Raw genomic sequence first — 19,730 nt, forward strand, 5'->3', positions numbered from 1 at the left:
CCCGACCCTCACCCCTCCTGCAAGCGGCCTGGTCACGCCAACCCACACCCATCAAAGAGCCCACCAAGTCCTACCTTAGCCAGCAAACGGCCCGCTGAGTGGTCTGCGCACTTACCTCCCATCCCCATCTAAAAACCTGTGGCTGAGTCGGAAGCCCGGGAGGGCGGGAAACAAGTGCTGACCAGCTCATCCATTGAAAAATCCAAAAAGGGGGACCCGTCAGAGGACTCCACCAATAACACCACGTCTACCACATCCACAACAGCTCACAGCCCATCACAAATGGTCACAAAGGCCAACCTTCAAGATCTACTATCGGCACTAACCAAAGAAATCCAGAAAAGCATGGAAGAGGTCACGAAAAAAATCAACTCCCTGAATAAGCGAGTGGTGGAGGTAGAACGCCGAACTGCCAAACTCGAATCCGAGGTATGTGACCAAAGATTTGAAGAGGAGCAGGACAGGGACAGAATTGCAGCCCTAGAGGCGAGATGCAACCTCCTGGAAACAAAGCGGGAGGATGCAGAGAATCGGTCCCGAAGGAACAATATCTGCCTACGAGGGATTCCATCCTCCATCCCAAATGCAGACCTCAAAAGTTACGTTTCGGAACTGCTTAGGTTCATAATCACCCTCCCGGATGAGTCTCCCCTGGAACTGGACCGGGTGCACAGAACAACTCCTAGGCAGGCATCTACGCTCCCCCCAGTCGTGCTGGTGAGAATCCACTTTTTCCAAATCAAGGTGGAAATCATGTGTGAGGCAAGGCAAACGCGCCAAATCACCTTCCAGGGGTCCACAATCTCACTCTATCAAGATCTAGCAAACTCCACTCTTCAAAAACGAAATGCCATGCGATCATTCACACAGTGGCTGCGCGAAAGGAAGATCCCATACCACTGGGGATTCCCGACCTCGGTCAGATTCACAGGGGAAGGGGACCAGAAACAAATCCATTCACTGAAAGAGGCAGACAAATTCATGGGTGTCAGGGGAACAGAAGGCGAATCGGAATCAGAAGAAGCAAACCGTGCACCTCCTACATAGTCCTCGGAAGGAACCTGGTCAAAAGCTGGAAGAAGGCGCAGACTCTGTGGTCCCCCCAAGAAGGGCTCCAATCCGGGATGACCAATCTTCAACATTGCCAGGGAAACCAACTATTCTTCCCAAATCAAGGAACCAAAGGCAGAGGGAATCCACCAGTTTGCAATAAATCAAGATCCTCTCAGCATGGAGGTTCCTTAACGAAAGATGCCTATGACTACTTTGACAGTGCGGGAGCAACGTTCAAGCCCCAACATATTTCATTTTGGCGGCCCAGTTGGCCAACTTCCAGCGCATTGGTGCCACCAGTTTTCCCAGTGGCAGTAGGATGACGTTTCTCCTACTAGTTCAAATCGGGGAAGGGGGGAGTGGGTTAACGAAGGACTAATCAAAAGCTCGGAGCGCCGGAACGCCCAAGAACTGGCCTCCCGATCAACATCACACCATGTCACAACAACAGCAACTCCTAAACTACGCCAACAGTGGTCTCGCACCACTCTCAAAAGCACAGCGCCCAGTGGGGGACACAAGGCGAAGCATAGCCAACGCAGAAGTGAGAGATGATGGCTGACACAAGCGAGGTAATAGTTCTCTCATGGAACGTCCAAGGCCTGAACTCGCCAAGGAAGCGCAGATCAGTTGAACATAGACTGGGTCAATTATCCGGAGACATTGTTCTCCTCCAAGAAACTCACTTACTGCAAAAAGACGAATGCTGAGTGAGATTCAACAAGTATAAAAGAGCTTATTTCGCCACATCTGGAAAGAAAAAAAGAGGGGTGGCAATACTACTAAGTGATAAAGTCCCGGTATCAAAAATCACAATAAGAAGAGATCCGGAAGGTCACTTCCTCCTACTCCAGGGCCTATTCGAGGAGCTCCCCATCACCATTGTTACAATCTATGGCCCCAACACGGCCCAAGCCAACTTTATCTCAGACTTTATTCCGACCATCCTGGCCTTTCGAGAAGGGCACCTGTTCATGGGTGGGGATTTCAACTCCATGCCAAACCCCCAAATGGACAAAACTCTGCCCCCCACAAATGCAGTCTTCGTGCAAGCACTAGCCCTAACTAAGCTGCTCAGAGAAACCGAATCTGTCGACTCTTGGAGGCTATTCAATGGAATCTCAAGAGACTACACCCATTACTCCTGCGTACATAAAAGATTCTCAAGAATAGACCTCATACTAATCTCCGGAGTGCTGTTCCCATGCTTAAACAAGGCAGAAATTCACACATGCATGATATCTGATCACACCCCAGTGTCCGCAAACCTAGTCATATCAGGCCAAAAGCATCCTGTTCAGAGGTACTGGAAACTGAATGACTCCCTACTGCTAGATGAATGTATCAGAACGGAAGTGGAGGAAACGATATCCAACCACTTTGAGGAGAACACAACGGAGAACTCCCCCATCAACATCATTTGGGATGCAATGAAATCAGTTGTCAGAGGGTCCCTAATCAGCGCCGGAGCGGAACAGAGAAGAATCTCTAATATTGCAGCAGCCAAGCTGGAGGATAATGTGAACCAACTAGGAGCTGAGCTGAAGTCACACAGCTCCAGGAAAACAGAGAGCTCTGAGGAAGGCCAAAATAGCGCTAGAAATGCACTGCGCCGACCGAACTGCCAAATCATTAGCCTTCACGAGGCAGTTCTACTATAGTAAAGGGAATAAGGCAAACAAAATGCTAGCGCAAAAGTTGAAAAAGATCCGCAGCCGAAACAATATCCTCAAACTAATGGGAGAAGATGGGAAAACACGCTACTCTGAGACAGATAAAATTAGCGAACTGGTGAGGCACCACAAAGCCATAATGCCGGGGAAACCCACAGTATTAGACAACCTGCCAGAATATTTGCGCACTATACCCCCCCAAAGTGTATCCCAACTAGAGTCCCTAGAATCACCCATCACTGCCAAAGAAATCACTGAAGGCATTAAATCTCTCAAATCCACCGCCCCAGGCCCAGACGGCCTATATGCCAATTTAAATAAAAAATATGCCAGGATTTTAGCACCCCAGATGGCGGCCCTATTCAACTCCTTTCTGTCCTCGGGATCGGTCACTGGGTCAATGGTGGAGTCGCTCACAGTACTGTTATACAAACCCGGGAAAGACCCTGAATTGGCTACCTCCTACCGCCCGATTACACTCCGCTCCGGCGCTGACGATGGCAAGATTTTTACCAAAGTTTTGGCTGGCAGGCTGGGAGCGATTCTGCCAAGACTGATTGACCGCGATCAAACGGGATTCATTCCAGGGAGAGGGGCCCACGACAACATCTGGAGGACGATAAATATCATTGAAAGCACCCACAAATTGGAGGTGGGAATGGGGGTCATATCCTTAGACGCTCATAAAGCCTTTGATTTGGTGGATTGGGGGTATATTCGGGCTGTCCTGGAGCATTTCGGCTTCGGCCCAAATTTCATCACATGGGTTATGGCCAACTATCAAACTCCCACCACACAACTGCGGGTCAACGGCACCAGGTCTGGAGCAATATCCAGGGGCACTAGGCAGGAATGCCCGCTCTCACCCTTGATTTTCGCCCTGTCCATTGAGCCTTTCGCAGTGAGACTAAGACAAAACACTAGGATAAGAGGGTTAACCGTGGGAGGTTACGAATACAAAATTGCGCTATATGCGGACAACATGTTAATAACAGCGTGCAACCTGGCATCGTCCCTGGCGGCCCTATGGGAAGAGATCAAAGAGCTCAGGGTTCTATCAGGGTTTAGCGTAAACCTGGACAAATCGTCAGCCCTAGCAATCAATCTCTCTAAGCAGGAAAGGGCTACCCTGAGTCCCCTAATGTCGATCCCATGGGCGACAGGATCAATCGAATACCTTGGGGTTCATATCACTAAAGACCTGTCACCTTTGTACTCAGGCAACTTCCCGCAATTGATTAAAGAACTCCAAAATGACCTAAAGAGGTGGAAGTCCCACGAAATCTCGTGGTTCGGGTGGATTACCGCCATAAAAATGAACCTAATCCCCAGATGGCTGTACTACTGTACAGCATTACCGATCCATATTCCGGGTCCTGCCCTATCAGCTCTGCAAAAGAAAATAATGATGCGGGGAAAGCGCAAGGCGGGCTGGGAGTACCCGATGTGGCCAGATACACTCTAGCGGCGCAGCTGTCGCACGCATTTTCCTGGGCACAAGAGGCAGATACCCCAAAATGGACACAACTTGAGGAGGCCTGGTGCCCGGTAACACCCTCAGAACTCCCACATCTACCAAACATAAAACCACAAGCAAACAGCGGCCCCCTTTCTGCAACGACCACAATCGTCCGCTGCTGAAAAGCAGCTGCCCGGAAATGGGGTATCTGAGGACCTCTGGGTCCCCTAACCCCCATTTGGAACAATCCCGATTTCTCACCAGGCATGTCCCCGCTCAGCTTCCAGCCCTGGAGGGAGGACGGCTTGCTGAAAACTTGCGATTTTCTAGAAGAGGGAATGCCCATTTCATTCGAGAGATGCAAGTCAAAATTCGGGTGGACAAGCGAGAAAGATTCCACTATGCCCAAATCCGGCACTGGCTGTCCCACAGGGTGGTCCGGGAAAAATACTCCAGAGAGTTAACAGCGCTGGAACTCTCCCTAACAACCCCAACTAAAAGAGGTAGAACCTCTGCCCTCTATCGTCTCCTAGACAGAGCAGATCCCTCCAAAAAAGAAAGGTACATGCTTGAATGGGAGAACGACTTGGGACGGGAAATAGAGGTCGAGGAATGGGAGAAAATATGGTACAGACTGCATAAAAGTTCACAGTGCATCACGAATAGGGAAGACGGCTACAAACTCTGCTACAGGTACTATGTCACCCCGGCCCAACTCAACAAGGCCAACCCAACTATTCCCGGAACCTGCTGCCGTGGTTGCCTTGCCCCGGCTCACTATTTCATATGGTCTGGAACTGCCCGAAGGCAGAGGTATACTGGAGAGGTAATAAAACACATCAATGAAATCACCGGTTTATCCATCCCCTGGGACCCAGGGGTTATCCTTCTGGGTGAAACAGGAGGAGGTGCATTCCCAATCTCAGGTCACATCCCCCGCCTATGCACGCACCTACTCCTAGCAGCAAAAATTGCAATGGCCCGGTTGTGGAAAAACGAAGACGGCCCTTCAATAGCACTATGGTGGTCCAAATGTTGGGACATAGCAGTGGCTGAAAGTCACAGCAATCCGCTCAGTATCCCTGAATAGAGCCCTGAACATTTGGGACCCATTTATGGAGTACGCAGCTAAGTTCCCAGCTCTCACCAGAAGGCCTCCACTAACAAGATGGCTCCAAGGCAGCCCGCTTTATTAAACTATAGACTCATACCAGATCGACCGAGAGCTTGGGTACCCGCTCGAACACCGCGAATAGATAGGGTCATGGACATCAGCGATCAGACCACCAATATTTACCTCCCCTGCCAGACAGCTCGAATGGCATTATCACGCTGTTGCGACTATCAATAACTGTAATGTTGTTGATGTTATGCTTATCTGTAAAACCCAATAAAATGTTATGAAAAAAAATTAAATTCTTTCATAGCAAATACTCGTCATTCGTGATGTCATACTAGGTGGCAAATGAAGAAAACCTACGGGGTGTTGTGGTTGGTTTTAGGGGAACATCCAAGTATACTTTCTATATAGGAACGTGTTTTCATTGGGTCTCTACAGTCAGGTGGACAACTTGTGCCCACCCCTAGTGCAAGTCATCTTCATCAGTTATTAAGTACATAGATAGCATATTATTGGCTCCCAAACTATAAGGCCCTTAGTTATATATGGCCTTCTACAATTGGTTGGCACCCTTGTACCCTTCTTGAACATTCGGCTCACTAGCAGCACATAAGCTGGTACCCCAAGTGTCAATTAGCCCAACACTCATCACTCATGCCGTCTGCCAACCAGACTGTCTTTGAGTTTGTCCTTGCAAAGGATCATTGCTCCTGAGAATAAAAGGGAGTATAGGCACACTCTTATCACAGTTCAGGTCTGCACGCCCAACTCCTATTTTCATCCTTGACTCATGTGACAGGAGACCATATTTTGGCTGGTTTTGCAGCATTTAATTGTCTTGAATAAATAAACTTGGCACTGTTCTTCAAGGATAGATAACCGGTTCTTGGTTGTGCCATCCTTTGACAGCAGGCCAGACAGCTATTCCAGGCCTTTTCTCGATCTTCATCTGTTTCCTTGCTGCGACACAGCCCTCTGGTCCTTCTTTCTTCGTGGGTCTGCGCTTACTAAATATGTGACACTGATGTCCAGATTCTATATAATGGCGGGACTGCCTTCAGTCTATTCACTACGTATAGCCAGCCTTTAAGATTACTTAGTCTACTTGCGTTGCTGCATCTGTAAGGTTATAAAAAACGACTTGCATTTCTGCAGTGCTCTTCACACGTGCAATCTTCATTCCATATATGAAAGTTTACTCGATTCTTTACATTGTCCTCAGATTCTATAAGGTCTATGTATCTTCTTCTTCGACCATTCTTCTCAGTGCGTCACGCTAATTTCTTGTGACGTCACCAGTCTCTTTCTCTCATCCTCATATTCCTTCGGGGATCTCCTCCAAGAGATTGTCATCTCTATGAGGGTACATCATATAGGGTCTTCTCAATGGATACCTTTTCTAAAAGACTCTCTGTGGAATAGGCACCATCACTGGCATTGTTCATGTCACAGTTTCCAGCTTCCCACATATAGGCAGGATGGTGCTGGGACTTCCTGCAGAGGCATTTAGCTGCTCCTCTTCACCGGTGACGTGCATGTCGCAAACTCTGGCTTCCAGCATATAGGAAGGATGGGGGCTGGACTTCTGCAGAGGCATTCAGCTGCTCCTCTACATTGGCTTACCTCATTCCTAACAAACTGAACCGAAAGAACCCACCTACAACTGTTCACCTCAAACATCAAAAACGTATCCTGCGGATTCCCACAGGGATCCAGTCTCTCTCCTTTACTTTTCAACATCTACATATGCCCACTGATGAAAATCATTAAAACCCACAGACTTACTGCCTACAACTATGCAGAGGACACACAACTGATTGTGAAAACAAACAGAACCCAGGAACAAAATAACAGCCTCAGCAACTGTCTCACAAACATCTACAAACGGATGACAATGAACCTTAAACTAAACCCAGCAAAAATGGAAAAAATGCTCTCACTCGCAGGATTCAACGGAGGGAACCCACAACTGGACTGGCTGACCAACATGGGAACGGAACTAGAGACTACTGATGTAGTAAATGACCTAGGAATACTAACGGACAATAGACTATCCCTGAAACCGTAAGTCAACGCAATCACCACAACATGCTTCTTCCGCCTAAGACTACTCAGAGGATTACTCTCCTACCTCTCCTTCCCTCACAATCATATCCCTGATACTCACAAGAATTGACTACACAAACAGCCTATAGCTAGGAATGCTGGAAAGACTTGCCAAGAAATTCCAAAGGGTGCAAAATACAGCAGCCAGGATCCTATTAAGACTAAACAGAAGAGACCACATCCCTCCAGCATTGAAAAGCCTACACTGATTACCAGTAAAAATAAGCACCAAATTCAAAACACTCTGCATTGCCCACAAAGTCTCGCACAGACAAGGAGCTGAATTCCTCCAAGACAAGATTAGCCGATATCGCCCAGGAAGAGACCTAAGATCCAGCAGCAACCTACAAATAGAGGCAAAACACTATGAAAAAAAGAAATTCAGCAGGACAGCGTTCTCCGGTCTAATTGCTAACATCTGGAACACCATGCCCAAAGAAATTGGAACCACAGAAGACCACATCGCCTTCAGGAAATGACTCGAAACCTGGCTATTCAACAGACAATGACAACCTCGAAGGGACACTGGCAACAATGACACCACAGACAAACCACTAGAAAGGAGATGAAATGGGTTGGAGAACCACAACTGAGAACCTGGCTAGATACCGTCAAGCGGCAACTAAAGAGCTGCACCAAAGGCTCAAACAAACCGACCGACTTACTAACCCATTTCCCCTTCCTGCTCCTCCAACACAACTGACGCCACTACACCAGACCTGGGCTAGCCACACTTCACAGAAACCAACCATGAATCAATTATATGTTCACACCCACCATCCCTAGATGCTGAAGCACACCTAGAGTGAACCACCCACATAGACTGTAAAACCAGCAACAACGCAATTACACACCAATATACTGGATAATCTTACAGCTGCAGCCACGCATGACTCTGGATCCTTTATGGATACTAACTAACCAGTGTGCACAACCAAACCCACCACAACCCCACACAAAAAACAAACACCATCACAAAACAGTACCACACACCCAGGCACTGAGTCTTACCCATACGGTTACAACACACGGGGCCTCCAGCACAAACAACCACAATCAAAACAACACTCACAGATGCCAGTTCCTCCTAGTTCTGAACCTATCTTTTCACCCTTTCTTCACTAAGCTCCCCACACCCCTCTCTTGCAGAGCCACACGAGCGTCAGGAGACTGCCCCTTGGTGGTAGCAGTGTGCGGTACAAATCAACATAACATACATCTGTTTAGGTATCCCCACCAACCTTTTATAACAATACAACACATTGTAAATAGTCAAAGTCCTTCAGTTTCCATCTATCCACCTCGAAAAGCGTGGTTCCTCAATTCCGGGTCAGTTGCTCTAATCTAACAATATATACTGTGTTTTCCTCCTCAGGTGAGGGGTTTGGGGCTGATGCCCCCTGAAGCACATCCGGTAGAGAATAGTACTGCATTGCCCAAGCAGGTTTATGCCATTACAATCCAAGATGGAGGGACAGGTGGCCTTCAGCCAGTGCACCCAAGAGCTTTCAAAAGCACTGCCTCAGCAGTCCATTAGCACATGTCCATTTTTTAGTTGAAGCTCTCAGTGCATGCATTGCCAAAAGCCAATAGGCGGGGATATCCCCATCTAATATCGGTTTGTAAAAAAACTAATAATAATCTCTCGGGCACATGCATATTTTTAATACTGTAGGTATAGAATACTGTTCCTGGGCTTCTCCCATATCATGGTTTATTTGCCTATTATGCTCATAGTCATCCAGTAGCATTTATGGCAACATTTTACAATAGATATCAGATTCCTCTCCCTTGGGGTACATCAGCGTTAGCATGTCTTTACTAATTAGGTGCATCTGTACCCTAGAGACAGGTACCCAGGCAGTCTACCATACACAACAAATGTTTAAACATATAAAGGGCTTCACACTTTTGTTCTTTAAAAGCATGATGAACTGTAAATGATGTGTTGCATTTATTGGACAGTGTCATCTCTACCTGAAATGGCTTGCATATAAAACAATACAGATAAATGCAGTCCCTCAATAGAATGCCTTGATATTAAGGGGCTGATGTCTGAATGAGAGTAACCAGTTGATGAAGGGGTAGCATAACGAAACACAGACTGGGGATAGTGACTACAGAACAGAAATAAATAAGATGTACATTTAGAGACTAATTCCAGAGAACGTGAGCAATGTACATTTACATTTTTGCATTCATGAGCAACATTTTCAGGGAGGCTAGACTGGAGTTTCTGTGAATGGTATTGGGGTGCGGGAAAGACACCAATTCCCGGGAGCGCAATTCTGATCCTAAATAATTCCAATGATGACCTGGTTTTAATCTCTGGGGAGTGTGTTCCAGTGGACGGGGAAAGCAGAGCCAAGGAGCATAAGCGGGAACTGCTACAGGGTGGCCGGGGGAGGGAAAAGTTGAGTTAGAGCGGAGGATCAAACTTCTAAGAGGGGAAGTAGAGAGAAATGCATTTGGTGAGGTAGACTGGAGCAAGATCATGGATGGGTTTGTTGAGGACGAGTAGAAACGTAGAGACTGATTTTCAATTGAGAGCAATTCAGCATAGTGGGGAAGGATCTAGGTAGGTTGTAGATTGTGAGAACGAATAGACGGGCATACAAAGGAGTAGGATTGAACAGTAATCCAGTTTGCTGAGCACTAGGATAGGGAACCAAGATTTGGCTGAGTGATTGGTAAGGTGTGAACAAATGGAGTCTTAGGTCACTGTCAAAGAGGTCTTTGGGGTTGCGAGCCCTTGGCTATGGTGTAAGGAGATCAGGAGGGAAGACGATGAGAGAGTGGTTCTAGCATTGGGGAAAGGGAGAAAGATCATGTCTGTCTTTCAGGAGTTTAACCAGGCAGAATATGGCCATCAAGTAAAAGATGGGCAGCAAGGTACAGTAATAAGGTACAGTTTAGACATGGCAGGCGTGAATGAGGGAAAGGAGAGGAAGGTCTGGTGTCATCCGCAACCAGGTGGTATTGAAAGCTAAAGGAAGATATGAGTTTGCTCAGGATGAGGGTGTAGAGATTGGAGAGGAGTGTGAACCAAAGACTGTCACAGGAGCTAGCATGGGGTGAGGTGTGGTATGGAAGGGAGGCCTTGAATGTCCCTTCTATGGAGAAAGAGCAGCAGAAGTGATACAAGTCCATGTAATCAACTGCTGTGTCCTTAAAGCCGAGGGAGGCATAGTGCCAAGTGTGGAAGGTTGTGGCGAGATCAAGTAATATGATGATGGAAAGGAAGTGAGAGTGGTGAGCAGTGAGTACAAAATTAGAGATTGGAGTGTCATCAGTTTGAGTAGAGGGTTTGCACCAGAAATGCGATTGGGGAGGCTCACGCTTATGGGATTCTTGAGGCAGTTAACAATTCAGTTAACAACAACAGCTGTTAAGGATTTTGGAGTGGCGAGGGAGGCGAAAGACTTGTCTGTAGGAATGGGATTTTTAGGGTCATCAGTAAGTTTCTTAACTGTGGTGATGACCGTGTCTAATTTGTGGCCGGCATGGAAGATGACTGTGAAAATTGAAATATTAGAAAGGTTGGAGCGGTAAGATGGAGACTCACACAAGCGCTTTAAGTGTTGATGTGAAAAGTGGTTAGTGGAAGCATAGGATGGACTAGCTGAGAAGAGAATGGGTAACAGAAGATGGGTACGTTTTTCACTGGAGGTGGTGGAAGAAATGTTGTATAATGAGGGAAGGGTACATGTGACGGTATTGCGTTGTTTCATCCCCATGAGTTTTTCGGAAATCATTTTTTCCGACTACATTATTTCGAAATATATGGGAGGTGGGCTAAGTGGTTAGAAGGGGTTAGAAGGGGGTCGGTGTAGGGTTTCCAACATAGGGATCAGGGTTTGGAGGGATACCCCCCAAATATATAAAAAAATAAAATTTGATTCGTTTTTTCAAAATAATTTTATCAAATAATTATTTCGAAAAAAAATCATGTTGATGTAGGGACATAGAACCACATTTGACAGGGCAGAGTAGAGAGGGTATGAGAGAGGTAAGAGGTTGGACAAAGTGCAATATTTTTTATTTTGAATTAGGAGGCAAAACCATCAACAGAGAGGAGGATAAGTTACATTTTTTTCAGGAGGAATCATAGCTTTGCGGTCACAAAAATGTTGTGGGTTTGTCAGCAGAGAGATGAAAGGTCAGAATAGAAAAAGTATTTGGCATAGCCAAGAGCAGTAAGACGGCCAATGAGAGGGTTTTTGTGGGCATTGACAAGAGTCCCACAGCATACTTACCCCCACAAACAACCATAGACGACAGGTGATGGTGGACGAACACAGTGGCGGCTGCCCAATCACTTAACAAGAACGAGGGTGTAACTTGTGCCGAGCATACACATACATGCACACACCTGACCCAGCAGTACGAGACACCTTGGTAGGAGAAAAGCCGACAGAACCACGAATAAGTAATCACACAGGGCAAAAATAAAGCAACAAATCTAGAAACTGTAAAATTTAAATCATACCAAGCAAACGCAAGGCATCATCCATCAAGATATGCATGCCAAGCACTCATAACATGTACAAATATGCAACGTTTACAACTATGTATGCACAGCAAAATTTTTTGCTGCTTCATAATACGAACTGCAGGTGATACATTATAGCTTACTCAGCCTAGGCTCAAGGGCTAGACAAAGAACCTTCTATGCATAGTCACTCATGGAACATTCTCTGTGCTGCCATTCACCCACATTCATCAACATCTTGGCAGCTCTCAGAGCAACTCAAGACCCAACAGAATGCTAGTAACCTCTTTCAGTTCCGTGGTTTCTCAGCCTTAGAGCATGGAGAAAAATGGACGTATCTGAGGTTAAGTGGTGGAGCTCACATCCGGTGTCATGAGTGCCAGTGATGCTGACTGACGTGGATCCACAGTACCCCTCAATAACTTTTCTGAAGCCAGACTTGCTCCTGGAGGATATTTTGAAGATGAATCTGTGGGAGGAAGAACTCATCCACCAGTTAGAACATTGTAGAAGGGAAGTAATTTGTTCATCACAACTGTGGGCACAATGTAGGCAGCGTGGCTCCTAAAACCCCCAAGCTGCAATACCTTTATCCTGTTTCTTGTTGCCCGATTGCTCCATTTTGTAATAAAATGGCAGTTGTCAGCATACTTACTTTTATCTGTATGTTTCACAATATGCTAAAGCAACAGCTTTGCTAATACTGTGCATAGTGCAATTGTGGAAAGACTACTACTCAACATAAAATGACAAATTCGTTTTCAGTGATGTCCAGAAACTACTCATAACTGATCTTTTACTTAATTCTCTTATTTCTTTTTAGCTTTGAGGCGCCAACTGGATTTTAATCTGGATGATCTGATTCGTGATGCAAAAGTGATGCACAAAGAAACTGGAGAAGCAAGGGAGGACACTAAGTCTGGATTAAACGTTTCAACAGAGAATGCAATAAGCAGAGAGGTTTGTAATCTATATCTAGCCTACTATGTTGTTAGGGCCTTCATCTGCATCAATGTCTATTCTGATAGAAATCATGTTCTTATTTTCTCATTTTTAAGGATAGAATGCAAACCAGTCCTACCAAATGGCAGTAAGCCCTCAGTAAGCGTCATTAGTAACGTCTACAACGTGTGGCTCTCCAGAGGATTTGGACTATGACTCCCACGATCCTTCTCCACTGATTAAGCTGGCTAGGGTTGATGGAAGTTGTTGATCAAGGCATCTGCAAAGGTTGCAGACCTCAGATCTAGCAAATCATGTTACCTAAATCATTGCTGTCGGGCTGAAACCTCTTTTAATCGCTTCTAAAAAAGCGTGTTTTGTCCTTCACCATCATCCTGATAAAAACGGAATATTGCCATGATGTGGGGAACACATGAAAGCCCTAAGTATAACAAATGGGTTTCTGATGTAGATGAATGTATGTTGCTTGAAAGGAGTTTATATAATGCACAGAGGGGCTGCCCGTTACAGTTCCAGAGAATTTGGAGTAAATGGGAAGAAGCCTGCTAGTCGTACATCTATTTGTTCCACTTGGCAGGGTAATGATTTGTTCATTCCATCTATGTGTTGACCTATTTCTTTATTCTGGTGGTGTTTCCAATTGTGTTATGTTTTAAACTAATAAAACGTGATATAAAAAGAAAGATGCATTTTAACTCTGAAGTTCCTATTAGGAAATATTGATATTAGATCTTCTTTCTATGGAACTGCATTGATTGAACACATCTATAGAGCTGTGTGAGTGGAAACGCAGTGCAGCATCCTATGTGTCCCTTGTTTCCAATTTGTGGTTAAAGGCGTTTTCACCCCTTACTTTTTATGTTGGGAGTATGAGCCTCTTTTTAGTGAGTAAAGTTTGTAGTACGAACTGTTTATATCTTAATTTCCAATGTATTTTCTGTGCTGCACACATATCGGTAAAGACACTGTCCTTGTGTTTATTTGTCTACAATGTGGGCTTGATTTCACTCTTCATCCTTAATCCTTTGTGCTTTGTATGTCTTTGGCATTCCCCCGAGACACATGTCAAAATCCTGTACAGCATAGACGTTGGTTATTTGGCAGTTCAGCTTCATGTTAACCCCGTTTCAAATCCCCTTACCTTTCTAGTCACTCTGGACCTGACATCTTTCATTATCCAGTGCTGACTCAGTTAGTTCTCTCATTTGTCGAGTTCTGTTACCTGAAAATCCATCTTGTATATTTGGATGGTTTTTACAACTCTGTCTTAGAACCCACTAAACATCATACTGCATCCTCCAAAACGCCAGATGGCAACCCATCTCTAGACACCCTGAAAGAAATCTGCATTTTGCTGGATAAGTAAAAGGGGAAAGGAGAGGGACAGTTTCTGTGTGCGCCTAATTGCAATACATATTTTCATATGTTGATTAAGATTCATGTTGTATGTTTAGTACAGATGCCCTTTGCTCTGCTGTTCTTATGGGTTCAGATGATGCCCCATAGAGGGTAACCATGAGAATCCAGTGAGTTCCTGCAGCCTATCAGTCTCTGTTTCGCTGTCTCATAATGCCTGGCTAGATTAGGGGAACCCAGACCGCCCCTACACAGAAGGTCCATCAACAAGCACCCTGTGACTCCGGGCTTGCATGGCTTTAATACAATGGTTAACGGTTTTCTTTGGAGGCCTGTAGATCCTTTCTTAGGGAACTGGACAGATAGTGCCTGAAACTAAAGGAGTAAATAAACATGTTTGGAAACTTTCTAAGTATCAGGGCTCGTTTAGGAACCCACTTGAATCTATGATTCTTTCCAGCAGCACGTATGACCTGCCTGGTGTCAAATGTCTGCCTGCACTTGATTGGCCGGGCTCTGTCGGTTTAGAGCATTAGTCGGTCCCTTTAGTCTGGAAACCAAGATTTTGGAAACATTGGCATTCTTTTTTGTCCTCACAAGGTTTTTACTATCAATGTGATGCCAGCTTGCTGCATACAATTAGTCGCCCTACCTATTGCTAAAATGAGTTCACCGTTTTCAAATACTTTCTCCTCTTCACGCATAGCTATCTAATTAAAGGCAAACAAAAAATCCTACTCTTTGAAATTCGGCCATAAACCAATGCAATAATTAACATCACTCGCCGCATTCTTCAGTAGAATCGATCTGCTTCCCTTTTCTTTCTTAGCAGCACAGCTCTTTGCCTGTTTTTGGCGCTTGAACTGTGAAACTGCTGCATGAAGTGCCCAATTAGTGCCACGTCTAGAACCCTGGAAGTAATCAGATCTCTTGAATAAAAGATATCTCAGAATGTGTGTTCTAAGTTTAGGAAATGTATTGACCGTTTTAATGCTTTAACCTCTTTTGTGGCTGTCCACACCTAGTGATTGTGTTTGTATATACCTGCCAAAATCGCCCCATCTAGACAGCATACATGTGTATAATTTCTACCTTTTTGGATTTCAAAATATTCCCCCTCACTCCATCCCTCTCTTCTATAGGCCGAGAGGGTACCGGCCCTTGCCCCCTACTTCAGCACTATTTAGCCTGTTCCTTTTCACCATCCTACTATGCTTCCATTGTCCACTTGTGTATGGCCCACTACAGTCCCTCCTGCTCTCGACCTTCTTTGCTATGCAATTCTCCTCGAAGGAAGTCATTTTTGGAACCCCCGCTGAGTTGGTATGTGTCCTGGAATGCTGACTTGATCTCTGGTATTGGAACACAGTGGTCCCACTGCCACTTGAACCTTTCTCCCTGCAACGTTTTTGTTATAGGCTTACACTACAGTCTGTTTTCTATCAATGTTGGCTACAAGTCCTGAAGATTATACATGTGTGTCCTGGTGGCTGGTGGTAACATTTGCAGAGCTTCCTTCTGGATGTGTTCGTTTATTGTGCAATGTTGCAGTTGTCCCACAATGGACCTCTCTTGTTGTTCAACATCTATACAAATGTTGCCCAGTGTCATTCTCCAGTTATCTGGAAGAAAACCTGTATTTATTCAACAGGGTCCTACTTTTCCTCTCCTGCCTCAAGGTTTCCGATTCCCGCGCCACCCACTGTTTTTCAAATTGTGATAGTTTGACAAATAAGTAGAGCTCATTGCACCCGCTCTTCCAGGCATGCAGACCCGACTCTTACGAAGTGATGCACGCGGACACTATATGTGCCCTTTCTCTTAAGTCCTTAATGTCAATCATTAAGTTAGTTGTCATTTCTATCAATTGTCCTGTAAACACTGTAGTTGGAGGGCCTGCATGTGCTTCTATATTGACCTCCTTGTCTGCTCTTTGTTCTGCCATGTTCTCTACCTTTTATTAAGGTGCCAGGTGTGTCTTTTTAGCTGAAGGGTTACTGTCTCACATTCTGGCTGGTGTTTTGGTAGCTAGCACCCACTCCCCAGGGTAGGCAAATGTCCCCCTTCTTGATGAGATCGTTAAACAGTTTTCAAGTACAGGAGATGACTCCCAAAAGACCCAAATTAAACACTAAACTCTTGAATACGAGGACTTCTTTCAAGGACAATAGCAGGCAACTGATATCACTTATCATGCTTTTTTAATCAAGAGAATTTCACATGAAAGCATAGGCTATCGGAAGGATTTAGAGGTCTGAAGCATCAGCAGAGTTCCTAATTATGCAATCAAATAGACCAATCTGAATGGGGAAACCTGGATGCACTGGCTTCCTGGCTTGCACTGTCCCCTAGAGTAAGGTTTGGAGAAATAATCCAGTGCTGCATGTATGTTCCTTTCCCGTGATGGAAAGTACAGGTGACTGGTTTCTGCTAGATCCGGTAGGGTCATATGGGGGTTTGACTTTCAAATGTAAAATACTTACTGAAGTCAGCAGATACCAGTGGACACCAGCGCCATCAATGATTTACATTAGGAACGTGTTGGAGGTTGCAACTAAAATCTACTGGATTTCTCTCCACGATGAAGTTAGTAACAACTAGAGACCTTCTGAGCGGTGGGTTCTGGGGTGGCTTGAAAGGACAGCTGTAAAACAAAATGATTAGAATCACGTGTATTTGGCCTTGAAACTTATGGTGAGAGTCCATAGTGTGCTTCATCAGTCTTTGCCAGCAAAATGAGAACGCTTCAGCATATGATCACATGGCAGGGGCTCCTCATTTGGTGTAACACAGCAGATTTGGAGTACACACTGACTCATGAAAGTGTCACTTTGTTTACAGTTGACAGGTTATGCTTTGCAGGGTAGCTAGAACAAAGCACACCCAGTCTGGATTCTGTACGTTTCACCCTATCAAGGAGGACTCTTGCAAGAACCCCCACAGGGGGAGAGCTGGCCAGGGCAATCCTGATTTGCATATGGTCTTTCCCCATCTATAATGGCTTGGCAGGCGAAGAACGATGGTCTGGAGGGTTACCAAGAGCAATGCCAGAGGTTAAGATTAGTTCAAAACCTTCCAGCCATCACCTCTTTGTTTTTGCCAGGCTGGGGAAGGGCACGCTTTTGAGAGGCTCCAGTAGTGCTCCTCTTTAATGGTTGCTCACGCTGTTCAGTGCTGCTACCTGGACCCCTTAGTTTAGTTTAGAGATACTTGAGGAATGGGTGCCGAAATGGGGGGGCTAGTCCAGACCTCTAGGATGATTGGGAGACTGAATTTTTATGTGATGGCCTAACCTCGAATGTGCAGCGTTTCCAAGGTGGCGCTGGTCCCGTGGTCACAATGCACAGCTGCAAATGGGGACCCACTGCATATGGGAAGCGGAGCAGCAGCATAAAGGATGTGAAAGGGCATTGGACCTGAGAGTGGATTGAGAGTATGAGAGCGGCGTGGCAACGGCGGGTTGCGTGAGAGTTGAGCCTCCCCCACAGTGCAAGATACATCTGTGAAACTTGCAGTTTTGTGGAGAGTGGGATCCTCCCCTCCACCCTGGATTGTTGCTCTCAGATCCAGATGTGAGTCAAAAGATATTATTTAAGGTAGACCTGTCAATAATTAATAAATGAATGATGTTGCCAAACTGACGCTTACCCAAACATTCTGAACCAAATCACTTCAAACGGTGACACACAAATTACAATGTTTTTCATAATTTCAGACCAGTCATTATACAATAAAAGAAACAAAGCTATATCATTTCGTTCAGTTCTCTTTGGCGCTAGCGCTGCAAATGCCACCAAGTCCCCAAATAAGTGATACAAAGTTTTCCTGACAGCAGTACACACTTTTTGGCAACTAAACAACAATATGTGCCTTTTTTCAGGGACAACATGTTATTAATTCCGAGCTCACCAAGATATTCATAGCTTTATGCACAGTCTGATGAAATTGAAGTCATCAAATCATTGCACTTGACAAAGGTGCTCTTCGTATGACCGCAATATAGGGCCTAGCATCATTTGCTTAGTTTATATGGTGTTGGCCATCTCTTCACTGCATTGTAGACCTAAGAACGGTGATACACATTCATGCTTAACCCAGGCACAATCGGTGCAAGGTTCCTAAATTTGGCAGATTCCGTCCTGTAGCTGTGATGAACACCATATCATTTTGGGTGGAATTTTAGTGCCAAAACGTAGTCGGACTTTGCATTTATGTCTCAAACCCACTCTCAGTGTAGCAAGCAAGCAGTCACTTGTTTATCAGCAGCTAGATGGCCCAACGGAACACTGAATATGGTTTGGTTGGCCCGGCTACATGTCAAAAAACCCGTCCAGCCAACTAGGAAGCTAACCACATCCTCTAATCACAGAAACGTCCGTATATCCGCATGCAGTATTTCTTTGAACGTCCATGGCCACTAACCAAAAAAATATTGTGCTGTGCGCACCATAGTAGCAGAGCCACTGGAGCAAAGAAAACTATGCCCTCGCATCCAAGTTGCCTGATCTGCCAAAGATGACCAAATCCGCAAAAGAAGCTACCAGTGGATGGAGGGCCGGGACATAACAAGAGATGGAAAATATCCATTCGATTGAAGTCCATTTTTGACTGTGGTGAGACTGATTTCCTGTGTGTCATGTCCAATGCAGCTTATAAACGAAAGCATTTTGGAAGACCAAAGCTGCCAGATTCTATAAAACCATCATTTAAATATCAAGTGATCATTGGCGAACCAGCAGATTTTTGGTGTCACATGTCAATTGTAGCATCAAGTGGCCCAATAATGTGCCATCATATGCCTGGCATTGCCACCACGTGGTACACTATAACTCCACATGTGCCGCGGCTACCTTCGTATTCCACATCAGCCTCAAATGCCCCAATACACATGTATGGTTGTACAGGGACAACTTAACTAAGTTGTAAGTCACATGCACGTTCTTTTCCCAGGGCGTGCATGGACCCCTATTTTTCTAATAGACTTTACTAAACCTATGAAGAACTCACTGGTTTTATATCTTATTGTTTTCATAAATAAATATATTTTATCCCAGTAAACCAGGAGATTGAAACACATCTCCTTATCACCCAGCAACCCACTATATTGTGTGGTTTCCATAATCTCGCTATGGTTTACATTTTTATATCTTTACACTATCACAGAATACTTTGTAGCAGTCCCAAGGTAGTAGCAGATTAGCAATATAAGCAACAACTACGGAGGGCACAGAACACAGAGTAGTAAGGAAAAGAGGGGGGAGGAGGGAAGGAAAGAGATCGGGTTGTTGTCGTAAGCCATACCGATAGAAGGACAGTTGTGGGAGTGTGAACAGGGGAGAGAGAAAAGTCGCCACTAACATGTTATGCCTGTTGGTTCAGGAGTTGTACAAAAACCCATATGTCAATGACTGAGTTCAGTAAAAACATTGGGAAATGATCACGGTGCATCTCCACCTGGACAGCATGCAATCACGTAAAGAACAGAGACAGCAGAGTCAGGTCATGGTA

At 45.3% G+C, this 19,730-nt stretch overlaps 1 protein-coding gene across 9 annotated transcripts in view; it reads left to right on the plus strand.

Annotated features, from left to right (window-relative positions):
- Positions 1 to 19,730, plus strand: part of FAM227B (family with sequence similarity 227 member B) — a 1,598,354-nt gene that overhangs the window by 1,149,995 nt on the left and 428,629 nt on the right. For all 9 annotated transcript variants that reach the window (XM_069624770.1, XM_069624767.1, XM_069624774.1 and 6 more), the window contains one exon: positions 12,727 to 12,863. In XM_069624770.1, coding sequence (XP_069480871.1) covers positions 12,727 to 12,863 — 137 coding nt within the window. The remainder of the gene's footprint in view (positions 1 to 12,726; positions 12,864 to 19,730) is intronic.

Source organism: Ambystoma mexicanum, chromosome 11 (assembly GCF_040938575.1).
Source record: "Ambystoma mexicanum isolate Mex_15411 chromosome 11, UKY_AmexF1_1, whole genome shotgun sequence".
Taxonomy (NCBI): Eukaryota; Metazoa; Chordata; class Amphibia; order Caudata; family Ambystomatidae; genus Ambystoma; species Ambystoma mexicanum.